General features: G+C 38.6%; 1 protein-coding gene across 4 annotated transcripts in view; it reads left to right on the forward strand.

Annotated features, from left to right (window-relative positions):
* The window catches only part of LOC137262294 (tetratricopeptide repeat protein 17-like), a 70,758-nt gene that overhangs the window by 16,470 nt on the left and 32,304 nt on the right, over positions 1-21,984 (forward strand). For 2 of the 4 annotated variants that reach the window (XM_067800109.1, XM_067800111.1), the window contains exons 3-17: positions 10,359-10,473; positions 10,812-10,923; positions 11,463-11,579; positions 12,611-12,720; positions 13,148-13,295; positions 13,914-14,053; positions 14,412-14,578; positions 14,737-14,843; positions 15,077-15,184; positions 16,320-16,444; positions 16,731-16,926; positions 17,746-17,823; positions 18,411-18,635; positions 19,443-19,712; positions 21,072-21,219. In XM_067800109.1, coding sequence (XP_067656210.1) covers positions 10,359-10,473; positions 10,812-10,923; positions 11,463-11,579; positions 12,611-12,720; positions 13,148-13,295; positions 13,914-14,053; positions 14,412-14,578; positions 14,737-14,843; positions 15,077-15,184; positions 16,320-16,444; positions 16,731-16,926; positions 17,746-17,823; positions 18,411-18,635; positions 19,443-19,712; positions 21,072-21,219 — 2,166 coding nt within the window. The remainder of the gene's footprint in view (positions 1-10,358; positions 10,474-10,811; positions 10,924-11,462; positions 11,580-12,610; positions 12,721-13,147; positions 13,296-13,913; positions 14,054-14,411; positions 14,579-14,736; positions 14,844-15,076; positions 15,185-16,319; positions 16,445-16,730; positions 16,927-17,745; positions 17,824-18,410; positions 18,636-19,442; positions 19,713-21,071; positions 21,220-21,984) is intronic. The other 2 variants (XM_067800110.1, XM_067800112.1) reach the window with 1 other exon arrangement.

Consider the following 21,984-nt stretch of genomic DNA (forward strand, 5'->3'; position numbering starts at 1 on the left):
CATATGGCTTTCATTTTTCACAACAGCTGTCGCGATTTCAGGTTTGTGCAAACCTGCAAACGAAATAGTTTAACCCCTGAAATGGAGATGAATTCTACATAGACCCTCATATCTATACCTACAATTACATCATGGAGACGCACCGCTCTGATTGGTTGAAATTTCGTTTGTGGTTGAGAATTGCGCACTGTTGTCAAAAAGGTCGATTTAAGGTAATTAAAGATCGAAATGAGCAGTTTTAATGACAGGGTTTCATTTATAACAATGTCAGTGAGTGATTTATGCATTTTCACCCCCTAGAGTATATGTGATCTTTAAGGAGGAGGGACGGCAGGACAGCCAAGTGGTTAAAGCATTTGATCTTCACGCCAAAGACCCAAGTTCAATTCCCTACAAGGGTACAATGTGTGAATCCCATTTATGGTGTCCCCTGCCATCATATTGCTATATTATTGCTGAAAGCAGCTTAAAACCATACTCACCCACTCACCCTATATAAGGATCCTGTGTATGTTCACCAGATGAAAGGGACTGATGCATGGGTTATTGTACAGATTAGCAAAAGTGGAGACAAATGCAGTGTTTAAAGGCTCCGTTAAAACATCAGTGTGTGCTACATTTTTATTATGTATTTTGTTTATTCTGTTTTCTTTGCGTTTTCATTCATGGACCATGTGCAGCTTTTTGTGTCTTTTTACTTTGCATTTACTCTCAGGTCATTGACCCCTGAACAAGGGTCGTCCAGATTTTAGAAATAGTGACCTGCTTTTCTGATACCCGGCTCTCACTTTCACGTTGGTGGTTTTCACTTTGAACATCATTGAAACTCTGGCCTTGTTTAGGGGTAGATATTGTCAGTATGTCAACAACAGTTATACAAAAGCATAATAGAAAAGATGTTGACTTTGAAACTGTGAATATATACCAGTACTAGTTTTTTTTAGCATAGTTGTCCCAAGGTAGTATTAAACTTTTTTGAGTCCGAAGAAATTCTGAAGTTTTCAGTATGTTACGCTGTAGTTTGTTTGGCATTGTATCAAACTCTGTTGTACCTGAACTGAGGATTATTGCGTGATCTTGTTATTTGAGGTATTGTATGAGTAATGGTAGTAATGCATCAATCATCATCTTTGTAATAATCAGCTTCGTTTTGATGATTTGAATACAACTGGTGATCCCTTGTGATGTTATCCTCACTCGCTCGCCCACTCTCGTGGTTTGTTGGGGTAGCCTATTGGTTAAGCATTCACTTGCCAAAAACCCAGGTTTGTTTCCCGCCATGTGTACACTGTGTGAAACCCATTTCTGATGTCTGATTTCTGTTGGCATAAACTTGCTCACTCGCTCACTCACTCACCATAGACAATCTGACCTGTAACTCTACCATGTGTTATGTAATTCTACAGCTAGGCTACACCAAGAGTACTTCTGTACACAATACAGAAACAAGGAAGTGATGTTTTCCTCTGAGTCAGGAAACTGGTTAACAGACTGCCTTTATGTATCACTGAAGCATTTTGAAACTGTTTCCACTGTATACTGTTCAAAAGTTCACCCTGGAATAAGGAAATACACGATTTCTGTGCACGTTTCAGTCCACAGTGTGCTATTGAGCTCAGACTCTCTGACTTTTCATCGTATCCCATTTGGGTAAATCAATACTCATGCAGTTGATCACTGGATTGTCAGATCCAGATGAGCATTTACAGACTGCTGCAATATAGCTGTAATATTGCTGAGGATTATGTTAACCAAGGAACCAAGCGACCTTCCATCTAATAATTGTCCAAATTATATCCCTGAAAATTTGTGAAATCTTGTTAATTAACAAGATTGAAAGCTCAAACAGTTTTGGCTCTAACTGAACCTGGTTGATGTTAATTCTGTTCTATGGGATGAGTAGTTTATGCAGTGGCTAAAAAGATCCCACCATCAAGAAATATTTTACTGTGTTTCATAAACTGGTGGCTATGTGACTTTGCATGGTTAACTCTAAACAAACATGACACCTAATACACTGAATCAACTTTCTTGAACAAGGGGCAGTTACTGCATGTTGCAGAGAAACACACACTCAAAGCTGTTTTTGTTCTTAGATAAACTACTTTGAAATATTATCTGGCCACCATTGTGCTTTTATGTTTATCATGTACATGGTAGGTAAACAACATTTCATAAACAAGTTTTAGTTGGAACTATATCCTCGTTTAGAAAAATGACTTAGATTGTGACATGTATTCTTGCAGCCTTTCAAGGAAACCTAGCATCTGGGTTGGTACAATTTAGGAGAGAAGTTTTTCAAAACCAGAATTTAAGAATGACATTAGATGAAAGGTTTCAATTAACATTAATAAATCAATTTGATGGTAAACATGGTAAGAGTCGACATATTGTATGCACGCTCTCACTGCAATTATTATATATTGCTGTAAATATTTTGATTCATTGAGTATTTACTAACAGATTATCACTCACACAGAACTGAATAGTTGCCATATTTTCTCTATTAAGCAGCTCATTAGCAGTTGTCGTAATTAGACCCAGTAAGCCCGAAAACATAAGGCGTCTAATAAACATGGGGTCTTGAAGTCTTTTGAAAAAATAAGCACCCAGGCACTTAGTAGAGGAAATACAGTATTTTCATATCACCAGTGTACTTTACTCCATAAGGTCTTTTTTCATATTCTTTAGTGAGGAAGTAAAATGTTATATAAATGATTATTTCAAACTAGTGATTTCTGTTTTCATTTTATTAATCTATTGCTCTATTTTTGTGCAATGTGTCATGGCATTTCAGACAATGAGTGAATGAGTTAAAGTTAAACGTCACCCTTGTTTAAGCCATATGGTGACAAGATATTACCATACGCAAGATAATGCAGTGTATTCTTCCTTGCTGTGTAGTAGCAGCGTTTGTAAGGCCTGTATATTGATCAATAAATAGCAGCATGTTAAGACGCTTCTAAGTTCTATACTAACTGAAAATACATTGTAGGTTATTCCACACAGATGTTATCATTGATTTTTTTGTGTTCTTTTGTCAAATCTAAACTAAATATGAAACGTTGATAGGGATTTATGCGGCGTGCCAATATGTGTCCAGTTTGCACAAATGTAAAGAATGGACACAGGAAAAAAACACTGCATCTAAAGGGATGCACAATATTATTCCTTCTACAGGCATCTATGACTTTGCTAAATATTTGATTGTTCCTTTCGGAGCATTTCATCCACAAGTCCATATGATCAATGACTCGTACAAAACTCTAAAGACATTATCAAAATGTACAATTCTGTGCACTGTTCCTTCACAGGACTCACATACTGTCTGCAAATACCCCTAAAACAATTGACTGAGGGTTTTGGGAACCCATTCTTTGTGAGCTTAGGTACAAATTTTTTATATAATTTGTTTTATGATCCAAAACTGTGCTCCACAGGAGATATCACTTGTGTGAGATCATATGATATCTCCCAAGAGATATGGTTTTGACAGTAGAATTTGTACAGCGCCCTGACAATGCTGTGGCATCATGAACTTGATGATGTCACAATGCTATGACATCACTGCACTCATGTCTAATTGTAGTTCAGAGTTGAAAGATGGACATTTTTCCCTGAAAACTAACGAAGAAAGATCTTTGATGATAAATAGAATATCACCCTTGTGCCTACTGATATCAATCATATCTACTCTCATTGATTAAGGTGAAAATATCCTCGACAAGCCTCTGATATTTGTAAGTTTATCAACTTGTGTTGATTTAATTGATATCAGTAGGTACTTGGATGAAAATCTCTCTTTATGCAAGTACAGTCAAATCTCATTAATCTGACAGACAGCTTTATCTGATGCTTTTGTTGGTAAGGAATTGAAATAAGTACTTTAGTCTCATTTATGTAGTCTGACATCTTAGTTAATCGACAATTTGCTGTGCAACGGATTACTGAGACTTGGCTGTATGTAGAATGTCAGTTCTACGTTCTGGGGATAGAGTCTGAGTGTGAGCCTGCAGGGAATCTAGATGACACAGGGTTTAATGTCAGATTGTTTGTGGTACATTAACCAAGGTTTAATACATCAGTGAATACCCAGCTGAAATACCTGTCTCTAGGCAGTGGGTTAATGCAGGTTCTCTATGCAGTGGTATTTGTCCCACACTGTAGAATAATGATAACATTTGATCTTCGTTCAGCAGGGATGAGGAAGATATTTCACTGAGAGTCGCGCTGTTAGTTAGACATTAGACATGGTTGTTTCTTGTGTCTCTACATTGATCTGGGACATTACGGGGCAAGGTATCGAGTATATCAGATTATTAAGGTTAATGTTTTCCACGCTACATAACATAATGCTTCGCACATCTTGTGATTTCAAATTGCAGCTATTGTCATATCTTAAATGTTACACATTTGCCAAACACCTTCAAAATGTTTCCATAATTAAAAAATGCAAGGCAGCAAAAATAAGAAATGTGTTCTCAGTTACCTTTTATATGCATACACGTTCCTAACCTCTTGTCAACAACATTTGTGTCTCAAAGAAGGCTACACTGTCGATTATTATCCCCTGCATCTTGTTTTTTTTCTATTGCTGATCTTTAGTTCATTCAGTGCTATATCTGAATTCATATAATGTGATACCTATCATAGAACTGTGTATCACAATGTAGCTGTGATACAGTTCAGTCTCCAGCACATATCCCAAGTTTTCAGTTGAGGTGTCATAATTCCACAGTTCATCTATGTGTTGATAGTGTTCTCAGATGATACAAGATACAATTAATACTTAACTGTATTGACTTATTTTTTAATCCTGCACTGATTTAAGTTGTTTCACTTTCGGAATAGTTACAACATCAGTGGACGTACTTTGTTGGCAAAACTCGGCCTACATACCTTTAAAAAAACAATTTTAACATTATCACTTTGTGCCATATCTACATTGTACTATCACAGAATTATATTTCAGATATTCTAGTTTGGATAAGTTCAAATGTGATTAAAAAAGTTTGTCAAGAGAATACATATTTTTGTTTCCTTCCTTCCCTCTTGCTTGATAATATGTTCATGTGTCACTCTTCGTGACCCTTCTCAGTGTGTATGTTGACAGGAGTTGTCACCCTGATGCTTTATCCCTTGAACACAGGAGTGGCTATCATGGCTTTCAAGGGAAATGTCAAGGCTAATTTGTTTGCATTGATGTGCATAGTCAGCCAGAATGTGGGTTTCTCATAATAATGGCTCCTCTGTTGCATTGCACTCTTTACACAGCAATGTTGGCCTGGACGAAACACGAAAACAGTCACTAATAGACCTCAAGAAAACCTGCTCAAAACAGTGATGGCATTTTGAGCCCCTGTAGTCTTGTTATTGGAAAATCTCTATTGTTATCACTAGTTTTAATGCCTGAAGGTATTCATGAATATATATTTGTATTCATTACTCTGTTTTTCAAATCTTTGAAGGGTCTTTAGAAATGGATTACATAGGAAAAGCCATATTTATGAATGTCAGCTTGTTTATCATGAATCACTAAGTGCATGCTTGTTCCTTCATCACTTGATCACTGTTTGCTTGTTCCTTCATAATGTGACCAGTGTTTGCTTGTTCCTTCATCACTTGATCACTGTTTGCTTGTTCCTTCATCACTTGATCACTGTTTGCTTGTTCCTTTACTTCATCAGTGTATTCTTACTCCTTCATCATTTGATCAGTGTATGCTTGTTCCTTCATCACTTGATCAGTATATGCTTGTTCCTTCATCACTTCATTAGTGTATGCTTGTTGCTTCATCACTTGATCAGTGTTTGCTTGTTCCTTCATCACTTCATCAGTGTATGCTTGTTCCTTCATTTCATCAGTGTATTCTTACTCCTTCATCACTTCATCAGTGTATGCTTGTTCCTTCATCACGTCTTCATTGTGTGGTTGTTGCTTCATCACTTCTTCATTGTATGCTTGTTGCTTCATCACTTGATCAGTATATGCTTGTTCCTTCATCACTTCTTCATTGTATGCTTGTTGCTTCATCACTTCTTCATTGTATGCTTGTTCCTTCATCTCTTGATCAGTGTATGCTTGTTCCTTCATCACTTCATTAGTGTATGCTTGTTGCTTCATCACTTGATCAGTGTTTGCTTGTTCCTTCATCACTTCATCAGTGTATGCTTGTTCCTTCATTTCATCAGTGTATTCTTACTCCTTCATCACTTCATCAGTGTATGCTTGTTCCTTCATCACTTCTTCATTGCATGCTTGTTGCTTCATCACTTCTTCATTGTATGCTTGTTGCTTCCTCACTTGATCAGTATATGCTTGTTCCTTCATCACTTCTTCATTGTATGCTTGTTGCTTTATCACTTGATCAGTGTATGCTTGTTCCTTCTTCATTCACCTGATGAAGGAGCAAGCATACTTTCCAAAACATGTAAGTCATAATAAAGAAGTTGATGTCCATAAATTTGTCTTTTCTTGCTACTTATGTTCATACAACATGTCATATATATTTTTTTTTTCACTGATGAAGGAGCAAGCATCCGAAATGTTGTGTTATCCACACTAAAATAGTTGACATCCATACATCTGGCTTTTCTTATGCTTTCCAGTTCTAAATGCCCTTCAAATGTCATATTTGTGTCATAGTGTGTTGATGACACCCAAGACACCACTCAAAGAAACATGTTGAACACTCAATACTATCATTACCCAGTGTGAACAATAGCATCTGAGTAAACACCCAACAAGAAAGTATTGTCTGGTGTCCTTAATTGCTATTTACTCGCTGCAGTTGGCAGTGTGTATTTTCTGTTCTCACAAGCCCTGACTGAGTGGAGTGGTGTGAATTCAGAATAACTTCACCTGACAGGTGAAAAAAGAATGATTGATTGTCACTCGATAGGTAGCATTGTCTTCAACATTGCAGTATAGCTCTAGGGAAAAATTTGCTGGACACTGGATGGAAGATTGTTTTTTCGCCATTTCTTTTTATTTTTGAACATGAACACATGGTCTTAATAAACATAATCAATGCTGGATTCAAATAATCAGCAGGTAATAATGAAAAATGCAACATACCCACATTTTCAGTATGGATATTTAATATTCAGTGGGTTCTGTTGACAAACATACCTCCCATTCAATATGGATATTTACTTCAGTAAGCTGTATCTGTTAAGTAACACAGCTATTGTTAATACAGAGTACACATTTCCAGATTGATAATTTGATATTTGTTGAATGCAGAAGGTTAATGTCCATTTGTAATGTTGCCACTTGAACATGTTGCATGCCCATAATTAATGTCCATAGTTCGTCGTGCGATAATGGAGGACATGTGTAATATTACCTCCATGTGTTATCACGATACACTTGTTACAATGTCATGTTGACGTGAATATATTCATACATGACAGTTAATTAATACTTCAGTATGCGTTATTACTTGTACCAACTCCTGTTTCCTGCTATGATATTTCAATATAACATTCTTGAAATTATAATTTCTAAATTAGGGTTAAGACAAGGTTCACTTGGAATTCAAGCTCTATTTCTAATGCTATTTTTAACAAGTGAAGGTCCAGGGTAGAATAGGCCCTCAGCAACCCATGCTTGCAATGAAAGGCAGCTATGCATGTTGCAAGAAGCAACTAACAGGATCGGTTGGTCAGATTTGCCGACTTGGTTAACACATGCCTTTGGTTCCCAATTGGGACATCGATGCTCATGGTGTTGATCACTGGATTGTCTGGTCCAGACTTGATTATTTACAGACCCCTGCTATATATCTGGAATATTGCTGAGTGTGGCGTAAAACTAAACTCAGTCACTGTTTCTTATACTATTTTCACTGTCAGTTCTGATATATTCTTGCCCCAGAGATAATTTTTACATGGGTTATTAACTTAGTGATATTAGATATTCTGTATTATCTACAGAAGAAAATTGCAGTTGTTATGAGTTTCTTCTTAAACCTTTGATGTGTGATTTTGCTAGAGGGTGCATGAATTTCTGGGTATTTGACTATAATGGAAGGTCAGGATGCAGGTGCTGATGCATATTACATTATTGGAATATTCTCATGGAATTAGAAACTGGGTTATAAAGCTCAGTGAAGGGAGCTTTGATAAGTGTTAGCATACTTGTCTCATGAAGATGAAAGATATGGCCTTCCTTTCAACAATGGGCACCTTAAGTACAAAACAGTATCAGCATAAAGGTTTCTTTTGCCTTGGCTCATAAATTTGAAACCAGACTACCAACTTTATGATATGCTCTAGCTACAACATGTGTAACTGGTATGCTGTTTAAATCAACCAGTTGTTGTGCAGTGGAGTAAATTATGAATCACAGCATTTTGGGGATGACAAAGCTTCATGTATGACCAACTTCTTTATTTTCACGATAGTGATGTTTTGGTATATCTTTTTATAGCATTTTCAAGCATTAGTATAAGAAGGTGTACCGAAGCATTGTGATTGTGAAAATAAAGAAGCCGATCAAGGTTTCAAAAATATTTTGAAAAGCCACTTGCCACAGGGCACGTTGCTCATCCTGACTAATTTTCCACTTGCCCTGATTTTATCACACAATACGTGATGTTAATATTTACTGGACTATTTATCGAACAATGATGATTTCACTCTCTACCAGCTCTACTTTATTATTATTGCAAACTTTAATAGCTTCATGATGAGCATATACAAAATGAAATCCAAGATTATTTGCAGTTTGAAGACGTAAGTGGAAATTATCTAGTAGTCCACGGACAAGTAAGGTGCCATTGTTTGATTGCCCAAAATGAAAACTGACTTGTCCTGGGCGCCGGGCAATGGGATTTTTTACTCCCTGCTGATCATCAGTAAAGTTGTGTCATCCCTATACCACCAACTTCTAGCATGCCACTCAAACACAGTATTTCACTTCAGTCACTTGATGTCTCTTCTTAGCTTGCTAGATTGTGATCTTTAGTCTGTCAGAACTATGTCAAATCTTTTGTATTTCACTTTGAGCCATCTTCCAATTGCCAGATGACTTGGTGTGACTGACTTACTGTCACACGGGGCATGCAGTGTGTGGGTGGCCCAGTAAACAAAGGCAGTACTGTTTGGTTGTTCGGAGATGCAACCTCTATGTCTGTCAGAAATATCTAATCACGGTCCCTTTTCCTGTTTGTCCTATGTGTTTTTGAAATGATTCTGCATTTTTTGTGAGCTTACCTTCAGTAGAAAACTAGTTCATATTTCCATTGCAAAGCAGAGATAATGTTTATGTCAATGTTAATGACAAGATTGTTGTATAACCATTTTTCTGACCAATGACAATATTAATACCAGTCAACCCCTGACATGTAGAGTGTTCATTAATTAGTTAATTCATTAATTAATCAGTGAAATGTGACATTTAGTTATATTCTGAATGTATGTACTTTGTGCCAGTCAGATGCTTCTTTCCTCTGGTGTAATATGTCAGCAGAGTGAGAGGCAGACAACATCTGCATTGTTCGTCATGTACTAGTAATTTTAACATAATTTCTCCTTAAGTGAGTTAGTGTTGTACTGATACAGCAGCTCAGTACTGTACAACACAGCACAGCACAATACACTCCAGCTCTTATATTGTAGTACATCTGATCCACTATATTACAAGTTTCACTGATGTAAAAACAAGTGAAAAACAACAGACACTCTTCAAGAATCAGCATATGCAGACTCGCTAGTATTTTTTTGTTTGCTATAAATCTGTACACAAACTTTATTTGTTTGTCTGGTACAATATGCATCTTTACAATCTGAAATTTAAGGATGGATTTACCGACAGAAATCTGGATAATGTGAATCTTTAAAGTATAATTACTGTTTAGGGATATGTCTCATAGTGCACCCATGTTATTGGAACATGTATCGTATTGCACCCTCATGACATTTTCACACCTCTAATCAAGATTTATCTTGAATCTTAGTAAAATACCAAGCAGTTTTTTTAGTAACCCGAGGAAATCATTGGCAGTAGCACTGATTCATCCATCAAAATACAAAGTTATTTTCCATTAGGTACTTATGTTTAGGCAACGTAAACACCTATCAGAGACTTCAGCGTTGGGGGTGGGTCAGTAATAACTAAGTGGACTTCAGTGGTGCCTCATTTGTCTAGTTTATCATATAGACCATCACACAAATATACCCAATACAGTACAGACAAGCTGTCCCAGGGAAAGTTTCTGTTCTGACAATGAAAAAGGTCCTTTGGCTGCTTCTTAAAAATTTCAGATTTGACCACTTTCTGCATTCTGATTTCCTGTTTATGAGTAATGTCTGTTTTGAGTTTCTGATAAGCAGACCCATGGTTGTGTTTTCCAGGTCTTGAGCAAAGGTTCTACAAGACCGATCCCAACTGTGTGGAAGCAGGGAAGCCCCTTCCGGAGTTTGACCTGTACATCTCTACAGTGCTGCCTCTTGAAAACAAGGGGATCCGGTAAGTAGTGACACTCCTGTCAGATATCGTCTGTTGACAGCTGGGCAACCCCAATAGAAATGCTAGTTAGAATTGCTGGTTGTGAAAACTTAATGTATAAAATGAGTGCTCTGGCTTTGTGTCAAGGGGCGGTTAGGTAGTCTTATTAGAGCTTTGTGAAACAGGCCGCTGGAAAATACCGTTGTGAAGTATTAAAAGACAAATGAAGAAATACAAATGATTCTGTAGTGGTGAAAGTGTTTTTGTCAGGTTTAATCCAGTTCTTTGAACACTGTTTTTTGTTTTCTTTTTTGTCCTGGAATTTGAATACTGTACAAAGGTTTTCTGTTGAACAACAGGCCAGATGAACATATTGAGGTCAATGCCAACCTGCCAGAGAATCCAATGGCGCCTGTCTGCCTTGATGTGACTGATCTCAACTACAGTATACATGCTTTTGAGCATCTGGAGGTATGGTTGCGACCATCTTAAACTAAAGTATACATGCTTTAGAGCATCTTGTGGTAAAGGTGCGACCATCTTAAACTACAGTCCACCTGCTTTTTAGCATCTGAAGGCAAAGGTGCAACTGTCTTAAACTATAGTATACCTGTTTTTGAACATCTGGAGGTTAAGGTGCGACCATCTTAAACTACAGTATACATGCTTTTGAGCATCTGGAGGTATGGTTGCAACCATCTTAAACTACAGTATACATGCTTTTGAGCATCTTGAGGTTAAGGTGCGACCATCTTAGACTACAGTGTACCTGCTTTTGAGCATCTGGAGGTTAAGGTGCGACCATCTAAGCTACAGTCTACCTGCTTTTGAGCATCAGGAGGTAAAGAAGCGTCCATCTTAGCTACAGTATATGTGCTTTTGAGCATCTGGATGCAAAAGTGCAACCATTTCAAGCTACAGAATACATGCTTCAGAGTATCTGGAGGTAAAGGTTTAAGTAAAAGTTTAGTATCCTGACCCAAAAAAGTGTGTCCATTAATGTTTTCCAGGGTTTAAAAGACAGACAGAATTTATCTGGCACCCCAGAGCTTGGGCTGAAGAATGCCATTACACATCGAGAAAATGTGGATGACTACGGCCATCTTGTGTATGAGGCTTTACAGAAGGTAGGCTTCTAAGATACTGACTCATTTCATCTCATAAAGTAGACAATCGATATGAATATACAGACTATATACAGATCTCCTCCAGTTGCATAGATTGATGCTCTTGATATTGATCACTGGATCACCACACAGATTGAATATTGCTGAGTGCTATGTTAAACTGCAAACAAAGATAGTTTTCAGTTTTGCTGGAGTGTTTGATCAAATAACTGGTCAGTTGTTGAATCTCACATCAGTGATTATTGATGGGTTCGATATTCCTATGTAAGTATAATAGGCCTTCAGCAACCCATTCTTGCCATAAAAGGCAATTCTGCTTGTTGTAACAGGCGACTAACAGGATCGGGTGGTCAGGTTCGCTGACATGGTTTGCACATGTCATCGGTTCCCAATTGTGCAGATCGATGCTCATGCTGTTGATCACTGGATTGTCTAGTCCAGACTCAATTATTTACAGACTGCTGTCATATAGCTGGAATATTGCTGAGTGCAGCGTAAAACTAAACTCACTCACTTCATACGTTAGGTTATAAGAAGACATTAGCAACCGATGCAGTTTCATGACTCATAAACTGCAGAGTTATCAGCAGATTCATGTATGTGGCTAAACAGGGGTACGTGAATTTAGTTAAACACCTCATTCAGCGAAGTTCCAGCTATATGATGGCGGTCTGTAAATAATTGAGTCTGGACTAGACAATCCAGTGATCAACAGCATCAGCATCAAGGTGAATTGGTGAATGTTTCATTTGCATAATGACATGATGGTGTCCCGTTATTGCCCAAATGAGTGCAATTGATATTTGAGCCTGGATTTTTGATCTGCAGATTGTAAGCAATAAACAAAACTCTTCACTGATTAAATACAGTTCTAGATTGACTGAAAAGTTGAACAAAACAGTCTTTGATGGGGATTCTTGGCTAGAAGGTTTTCTGGATTCTCAGTGTTTATCAAATGTTTTCAGTTCTGTTGTTAATGAAATGCTTTTAATCCTAGTGAAATGTTTTCAATGCTGCTGTTGTGTCCACAGAATAAAACATCATGGGTTTTATACAACATGGCGGCGTTCTACTGGCGCATCAAGGGAGATCCGTATCATTCCATTGAATGTGTCCGCAGAGCTCTCCATTACTCTCCCAGGTAAGAACAACACTTTTAGCTGTCAATCATTTATAGCCAGGAATTTGAAAAACATGCTTTGTGTAGCCATGCCTCAGTTATAACAGATTAACTGTAGTAATATACAGAATGGGATGCTCTTTTTCATATTCTAGTAGTATTCACGATAAATTTGTAAAATGATGATTTGTTTTTTTGTTGTTCGTGGTCGTGATTTTATTCTTGCCTTGTCTTTGGGATCCTTTTCTTGTAGATCTTGATTAATATTCTTGAAATCAGGCTTTGTACAAGTGGCTAACATCATGGGCTGCTTTCGATTCTTAACAAGTTGACATTGGTATTTTATTGGCATGTTTTGAATATTGGCTATATATATGGTTGTATTTAACCTTAATTAAAGCCAGCACTTTTCACAAAAGTAGTAACGTGAAGAAATGATCTGTTTCAGATCACAGAAAGATGTAGCTCTCATAAGCCTGGCCAATGTGTTGCATCGGGCCCGGTATTCTAACGAAGCAGCCATCATAGTACATGCAGCTTTGGATGTATCTAAGGAGCTCAATGTCAATCATTTTACTCTTGGAAATATCTATGCGGTAAGAACTTTTACTGGAAATGAAAAAGCAACTTGCCTCAGATTTTCAGAATCAGAACTTGAGATTAATTTATGTCCTTATTGTTTAATAAGGGTGAAATGGTGTACCGCAGTATTTTGCCTTCAGTTTGGTATACCATAATGCAATCCAAAAAAAGCATTATTTTCAGTTTTTGTACCGTCATTTCTATCTAGTCATAAAATGACAGTTTTGTTATCAAGATAACAAAGATTATGGTTATCAGTATTCCTGTGTAGGAGAGAATATTCCTCGTAAACAACTGAAAAAGAACAAAATGACATCAGTCAAATGCTTAAGGGTATGCTATTGCGGTAATGATTTATGTAAGTACTTGTTCAGGACTTTTAGAATTTGTTATTCATGAAGTGATGAGAAATATGATCTGAACACATGGATTCATGTTACCACGTGAAAACTAGTATGTTAGTTGAGGACAAATAAACATCTCAAGTAAAAGGTTCTTTTTCCCCAACTTAAACATATTTATTTTCATGAGCCACTAGTAAAGATGATCTGTGTACATGCTGGATATGGCCTTGTCTACTCCTTCTACCTGGAGGGTTAAGACTGAAGTCTGTCATGTGTTTGTGGTTCCAGGTATTAGGGGAGTATAACAAGTCAGTCATATGTTTTGAGAACACCCTGAAGATTCAGCCGGACTTCGAGGCTGCAGCCAAGAGGAAGCATGCAGTGTTGTGTCACTCCAAGTTGGAGGCAGCTCTCGAGGCCCAACACCGGTGGGTTGAAGTCCATCAATGTTTGTACATGTGATTAGAAACTGTGGGATACAGCAGGAGAAAAACTGTAGAGAACTCCTCCAATAAACACCCGGATTTCCAGACTAGTCTGTTAGGATTGTTTATAAAACCCTTTTAGAAGACCAAAATTGTAACTGTCAGTCCATATTGTGTATGTTTATTTCTGATTTGTGAAAACTGCACCACTCGAAAAGTGCTATTTGCCTGGAAGTTTCAGAAGAAACTCACAGTCCCAAGTCATAAATAAGAAATCCTGGATAGTGCCGATTTTATAGTCTAATAACTGAAATTGTGTAAGGACAACAGACTCTGTTACATACTTGTTGGTTATTTGCAGGTCTCTACAGAAGACGTTGAAGGAGTTGAAGGAATACCAGCGGAAACATGACCACTGGCAGACACAACAGGACAAGCTGGACTTTGAACAGGTCTCACCTGAGGTCAAGGCTGCACAGCAGATAGCATATGAGACACAGAAGATAAAAGTGATGCCTTCAGAAATAGGTATGGCACTATTCTGATGTTGATATTAGGCGTTGTAATAGTGTCTCAGTTTATGGGTTCCAGTATTGCTCATCACTACTTTATGGTTTGCCATGATAATGCTTGGCTATTTGCACATAGGTCATGCTGTTTACTGGTAACTTATAATTTGTTTTCAGGGGAGTATTGTCGTATGGAAGGTCGTGATGGGAAGCAAGTGCTGGTCTGTTCCTGGAGTAAACGAGGACCAATGGATTTTGACTCACACAGTTCAAAGATAAAAGAGGTACTGCTTGAGATATGATGAAAAAACATTCTCATGTCAGAGAAATGTACAGTTCAAGAACAGTAACTGATGCATCGGGAAGCATTTTATGATTTGTCTAACCCAAAGTAATAAACAATAGCTTCAGATCTGAAGGATATATGTTGAGATATGGATAAGCATCCACTTATTTGTCTTGTATGATTGGCTCTGAGGTCTGTCTGTGTAACAGAAATTATAAATGTCTTTTACAGGGTGAGAAAGGATCGGATTACATTCAAAAGAGAAGCAAGAAGCAGGTGGACTACTCAAAACCTGTCAGACCTCCGATGTATTCAAAAAATAAAGTGATTACCACTAAAGTGAGTTCATGTACCCCATGCTTGTCTCAGTCCACAGCACCCCATGCTTGTCTCAGTCCACAGTACCCCATGCTTGTCTCAGTCCACAGTACCCCATGCTTGCCTCAGTCCACAGTACCTCATGCTTGCCGCAGTCCATAGTACCCCATGCTTGCCTCAGTCCACCGTGCCCCCTGCTTGTCTCAGTCCACAGTACCTCATGCTTGTCTCAGTCCACAGTACCCCATGCTTGTCTCAGTACCCATGCTTGTCTCAGTCCACAGTACCCCATGCTTGTCTCAGTCCACAGTATCCCATGCTTGCCTCAGTCCACAGTACCCCATGCTTGTCTCAGTCCACAGTACCCCATGCTTGCCTGTGTGTACAGTACCCAATGCTTGCCTCAGTCCACAGTACCCCATGCTTGCCTCAGTCCACAGTACCCCATGCTTGTTTCAGTCCACAGTACCCCATGCTTGCCTCAGTCCACAGTACCCCATGCTTGCCTGTGTCTACAGTACCCCATGCTTGCCTCAGTCCACAGTACCCCATGCTTGTCTCAGTCCGCAGTACCCCATGCCTGTCTCAGCCCACAGTACCCCATGCTTGCCTCAGTCCACAGTACCTCATGCTTGTCTCAGTCCACAGTACCCCATGCTTGTCTCAGTGCCCATGCTTGTCTCAGTCCACAGTACCCCATGCTTGTCTCAGTCCACAGTATCCCATGCTTGCCTCAGTCCACAGTACCCCATGCTTGTCTCAGTCCCCAGTACCCCATGCTTGCCTCAGTCCACAGTACCCCATGCTTGCCTCAGTCCACAGTACCTCATGCTTGCCTCAGTCCACAGTACCCCATGCTTGCCTCAGTCCACAGTACCCCATGCTTGCCTCAGTCCACAGTATCCCATGCTTGTCTCAGTCCACAGTACCCCATGCCTGTCTCAGCACACACTTCTTACCTCTGCTCTTAGGTGTTACCAAGGTGATAAATGTCAGAGAATTGCACTAAGCAGAAATGGCTTGTTAATACTGGAATACTATTTAGAGTTGAAGTGAACCTAACTAACCCACAGAAGCACAGATAGTGTTGGAACTTTCTCAGTTTTCAGTCAGATAGTTACAGCTGGATACAGTGGTCAACACCTCTCCATTTCAGACAAACATGGAGCACATGATAGAGGAGTGGCCTCAAAAGGAGGAGTGTGACACGTACGTCCAAAAGGTGCCGGACCCCCGCAACCTCACCACAACATACCTGTCCCCAGAAAACAAGGGCTTTGAGTAAGTCCACTGTCTACTTATATGGGAACAATACTTTAACTGCCATTGATTGGATTTTCTTGTAAGTATGTTCTTTCCTCATGCACAAGGGGAAGTGAGGTAGCCTTGTGGTTCAAGAATTCTTTGTTGCACCAAAGACCTGTGTTCACAAAGATACGTGAAGCCCATTTCTGGTGCCCCCTGATGTGATACTGCTGGAATATTGGTGAAAGCAGCATAAAACCATACTCACTTACTCTTCTGGCAGATGACATCTGTAAAGGATTTGATCTTTTTGTCATTTCAGAGTAAAAGCATTGCTCACTGAAGCTCAAAACTTAAAACCAGGGGGAGAGCACCCATTGCCATGGTACCCACCAGTGTGTGTTCCTCTACTGGAGATCCCGGAAGTGGATCGTCGTACCTATGATCATCTCAAATCCATGGCATACTCGGAGAAGAGCAAGATCCCACTGAAATATAATGACCCATCCATGAGACCGGTACGATGCAGGACAAAAGAAAATATTGATTATTCTGAAAGCAATTTTGAAACATGGTCATAAGTGGTCTCTGCATCATTATTGAAAAGAATTTGATTCAAATAATTTTATGAGTAGAAAAATGGATAACTTTTCGAAAGTGCAAGATTTATAGTTATGAAAAGATCTACCTTATCCTCATATTTTGAAGACACTTCATTAGTTCATATATGTGTGACCAATCATGAATGATGCTGATTTTAGAACTAAGTTTATCATAGAAATATTGTTGCTGTGGGTTGCCCAATCATACTCTGGTTACTCAGGCTTCCAGTTTTTAAGATTACCTCCTCTGTGTAACTAAACTGTGACATTTTGCTAGCTGAACTGTAATTGTTACAGATTATGTTACATGTTGGTAGTTGAACTGTGATTCTGTTACAGATTTGAGCTGTGATTGTGTTACAGATTGTGTTACATGTGGGTAGTTAAGCTGCAGTTGTGTTACAGATTGTGTTACATGTGGGTAGTTGAATTGTGATCATGTTACAGATTATATTACATTTTTGTAGTTCAGCTGCAATTGTGTTACAGATTGTGTAACATGTTGGTAGTTGAGCTGTGATCATCTTACAGATTATGTTACATGTTGGTAGTTAAGCTGTCATTATGTTACAGATTGTGTTACATGTTTATAGTTGAGCTGCGATTGTGTCACACATTTGTAGTTAAACTGTCAGATTGTGTTGCAGATTTGTATTTGAAGTGTGACTGTGCTGCAGATTTGTAGTTGAACTGTGATTGTGTTACAGATTTGTAGTTGAACTGATTGTGTTACAGATTCTGTTGGCCCATGTGAACAACGCAGTGGTGACAGAGGAGGAAGTGGGACAGAGGATACTCACAGCACTGAAAGAGGTGAGACTCATGCAATACACATTTATATCAACATACTTAATTGGACAGTGGCCATAGTTTTGTTCAACACATACTGCCAAAATAGTAATGTATAATTCTTGAGTCAAATGATGTGTTACTCAAAATAATTGACCCATGAAGATCCGGTAGAATAGGTCTTCAGCAACTCATGCTTGTTGTCATTGATTCCTAATTGTGCAGATTGATGCTCATGCTATTAATCCCAGTGATTGACTGGTTCAGACTTGATTATTTGCACACTGCCACCATGTAGGTGGAATATTGCTGAGTGCAGTGTAAAACTAAACTCACTGACTCATCCTCTTTATCACTGGATTGTCTGGACCAAACTTGATTATTTACAGACACTTATTTACATTTAACACCTATCAAACTGAGTGTGAAGCTATTGACTGATGGCGCACAAGTCATATTTATCATGTGTGAATGGTTGACGTACAGGAAAATGGTGAAGGGAAGTGTTTAATTGAGACTAGAACTCGGCACAAAGCTCACTCACTCATCAGATATGGCATCCACAAAAACAGAAGCAGGTGCTTGTGTTATTATTCTTGTATTTTTTCTAGAACATTGGCCCTGGCTGGGTGTTGTACAACCTGGCTGGCATGTACTGGCGCATCATTGGCAACAACTACCATGGTATTGAGTGTATTCGACGATCCCTGCATCTTGTACCTGATGAGTACCGGGATGTACCGCTGGTAAACTTGGCTAATATCTTCTACCGATACGGTCGATATGACGATGCAGTTACGGTGTTGCGGGACGCCCTGAGTGTTAATGACTGGGAGGTGAGTTGTGTCCTTTATCTCTTTCAGTTCTTACATATTGGTGAAGTGTAAGACTTGTTTCAGGGATTTAGCTCGAGTCCTATGTTTAAGGGTCCCTGGGGTGCATGCTCATAATTTTCAGGGATCCTGGACAACAAAACGGGGGGTCCCAGAAACTTAAATATTAGTATTAATACTATGTTGTACTATTGTTGTAATTCAGTTATTGTTACTGTATTGTGTATGATTATCATATTGTTATATCAATTAAATTACAAATGATACCATAACTTGGCCCGTAGCAGACTCAGTAATAACTTATTGTTACTTGGTCGAAATTGTTGCAAAAAATATTTGGACCTTTTCTGCATCCCTGTGGGCATGCTAAAACAATTTGTTCATTTCTCTATGTATATGACTTAGGAATTTGTGTTTGTAAGTCCCTGCTTGTTTTGATGGCATATTGGCTGGTGGTGTTGAATGACTGGGGATTGCAAAGGTTCAGTTTAACATTTTGGACTGCTCAGTCAGACAAAATTGAAATATTTAGCATCACAATCTTTTTTGTTCTTACTTAGATTATAAATAGCATTGGGACACTATCCTGTCAAAACGTATTGCTTTTATTGTAATTTTGAGTGTACCCTTTTCCTGTAAAGTACAAATTCTAGTACTCTTGTTAATTTGAGTCCCATCCAGGATTCAAAACCACACATTCAGATATCATCGCCTAATCACTAGCAAACAAAGTCAGTGATCTAACCAACTCAGCCACCATTACATTAGACCCCTTTCTAAATATCGTGTATTTGTATTTTTCTTTTGCAGCCATCAACCCATTTCTTCTTTGGTAATGTGTTATGGGCAACCAACAACTACACCGGCGCTGTGTGGCACTACCGCCGGGCACTGGAGGGGGACCCAGACAATGTGGAGGCCTTCAATACGCTGCGAGCAATACGCTGTCACCAGAAGTACCACCAGGCTACCCAGAGTGCAGCACCACAGGAACTCCCTGCACAGCCAGTGGGCAGCAACTGTCAGCCGAAGGTGTTTACTACTAACCAACAAGCAGAGAGCAGAGTTATCTGTAAACTGGTAACAGTGTTTCCACCACTTAGCATGCAGCCCTCAGCTCATTCGTTCAGCCTGGTCATGTGAATCCTCAACACGTGACTTTCTGCCCATTTCTTTCTGGTATTTCTGGTGAAGTAATTGGTTCAAACTTGCACCATGTTGAATAGTATTTTTATTTCTAAATGACTGAATTTAGAACGATCAACAAGAACATGTTAAAATATACCGTGCATGGTTTAACTTTTGTTGATTTCATTTTCAAATTATAGTATTTGTTAACTTGAAAGTATATTTGCTTTTGTTTTTGTCTCCTTTTTGCATTGCTCTTTTTGTATACAAAATTTGAGTTGATGAGTAGTAACTTATCGGTTCCCATCCTCTTCCCATTTTGTCTTCCTGTGTTGGTTGGTTGGTTGGTTGTCTTTGTGGTGGAATGCATGCTGTTGTTAGAGATAGCTCTAGTTAAACTGTTGTGGCCTTTGTCACCAGTAGACCATTACTGTGTGATGTATTTCTTACTGTGGCGTTCTAAGTTGATACATCAGATATCAGTAGTTCCTAAGTGCAACTGGGAAATGTACGAATGCCAAACTTTCCATTATTGATGTGTCTGTATATTTGTATTATGATTTACATTTATGTTTTGCTGGCTCAGCATGTTGAAGATATAAGTTCAATGCAAACAATGTAAGTGTAATTTCTGTGAAATATACAATAATTGTAGTACCAAAATCTACCGTAATCATACAAGTTTATCAAAGCACAAATATATTATAAGATTTGGTGAAGGCATCATTGGTCTGTGACTTAATGCACTGATACAAAGACTAAAATTTTGTTTGGTCTAGCATGCTAAGCTTGTAGCATCAAATTTTATAGAAAATGCTATATATAGAAAAATTCTGTTGGTACACCTTTAATTTTTAGAGAATTATTTAGCAAAATATTGCCGTCGTTTTTTTGTATCAGTGTCAATGTCTTATATATATTTCATGATTGATGTACCCATGAAGCCAATGAAGGTCTGGGTAGGAATTGCTCTCCAGTAACCCATACTTGTTGTAAGAGACAACTAATGGGATTGGGTGATCAATTGTGCAGATAGATGCTCATGCTGTTCATCACTGGATTGTCTGGTCCAAACTTGATTATTTACAGACCGCCGCCATATAGCTGGACTACTGCTGAGTGCGGTGTAAAACTAAACTCACTCACTCATCCTCTTTATCACTGGATTGTCTGGACCAAACTTGATTATTTACAGACACTTATTTACAGAAACTGCTGAGTTCAGCATTTAACACCTATCAAACTGAGTGTGAAGCTATTGACTGATGGCGCACAAGTCATATTTATCATGTGTGAATGGTTGCCGTACAGGAAAATGGTGAAGAGAAGTGTATAATTGAGACTAGAACTCGGCACAAGTCCAGTGACTGCAACGGCCACTGCACACAGACCTGCACCATCAGCCCAGTGAAGATGGACACCTGCTCCGGGGGTGGCGAGGTCACAGTGGATCAGACAGGTACTGTGGGGCCACACTTGCTCGTATTCTTTGCTACAGGGTCCTGGAGATATTTCCGATTCATTATCACTGTCACACCACTCTTATTCTTTGTCATTCACTTATTCAGGGTTGCATCTAGTACATACTTAAGGTGGAGGTATTTTTTTCCCTCTCAATCGTTATAGAGGACATGTGGTATTATTTTGAAATTCTTCATCATTTAATTAATATAAACCCATTTCATTAATGCTTTAAGAGATTTGAAGTAAAGGATCAACTGAGTGTACTTTTGTTTTATACTGTATGAATGGGACAAGTTAAGGCTGGTTTTATAATTTCATTCATTTGGTGTCAGTGTGTAACTTCCATTACTGTATGCCCACTCAGTATATCACTGTGCTGACTTAGCATTATTGTATGCTGAGTCAGTATATCTTTGCGCTGACTTTGCATTACTGTGTGCTGATTCAGCATATCTTTTTGCTGACTTAACATTACTATATGTTTAATTCAGCATATTTTGGGGCTGATTGATCATCACAGTATACTGAGTTAGTATATCACTGCTGAGTTTGCATTACTGTATGCTGATTAAACACATCTTTCTGCTAGCTTAGCATTACTGTATGCCTCGACAGCAGATTTTGTGCAGATCATCATATCATTGTGAAGACTTAGCATTACTCTATGCTGATTCAGCATACCTTGTGCTGACAGCATTACTATATGCTAATTCAGCATAACTTTGTGCTGACTTATCATCACAGCATACTGAGTAAGTAT

Source organism: Haliotis asinina, chromosome 14 (genome assembly GCF_037392515.1).
Source record: "Haliotis asinina isolate JCU_RB_2024 chromosome 14, JCU_Hal_asi_v2, whole genome shotgun sequence".
In the NCBI taxonomy this organism is placed as follows: domain Eukaryota; kingdom Metazoa; phylum Mollusca; class Gastropoda; order Lepetellida; family Haliotidae; genus Haliotis; species Haliotis asinina.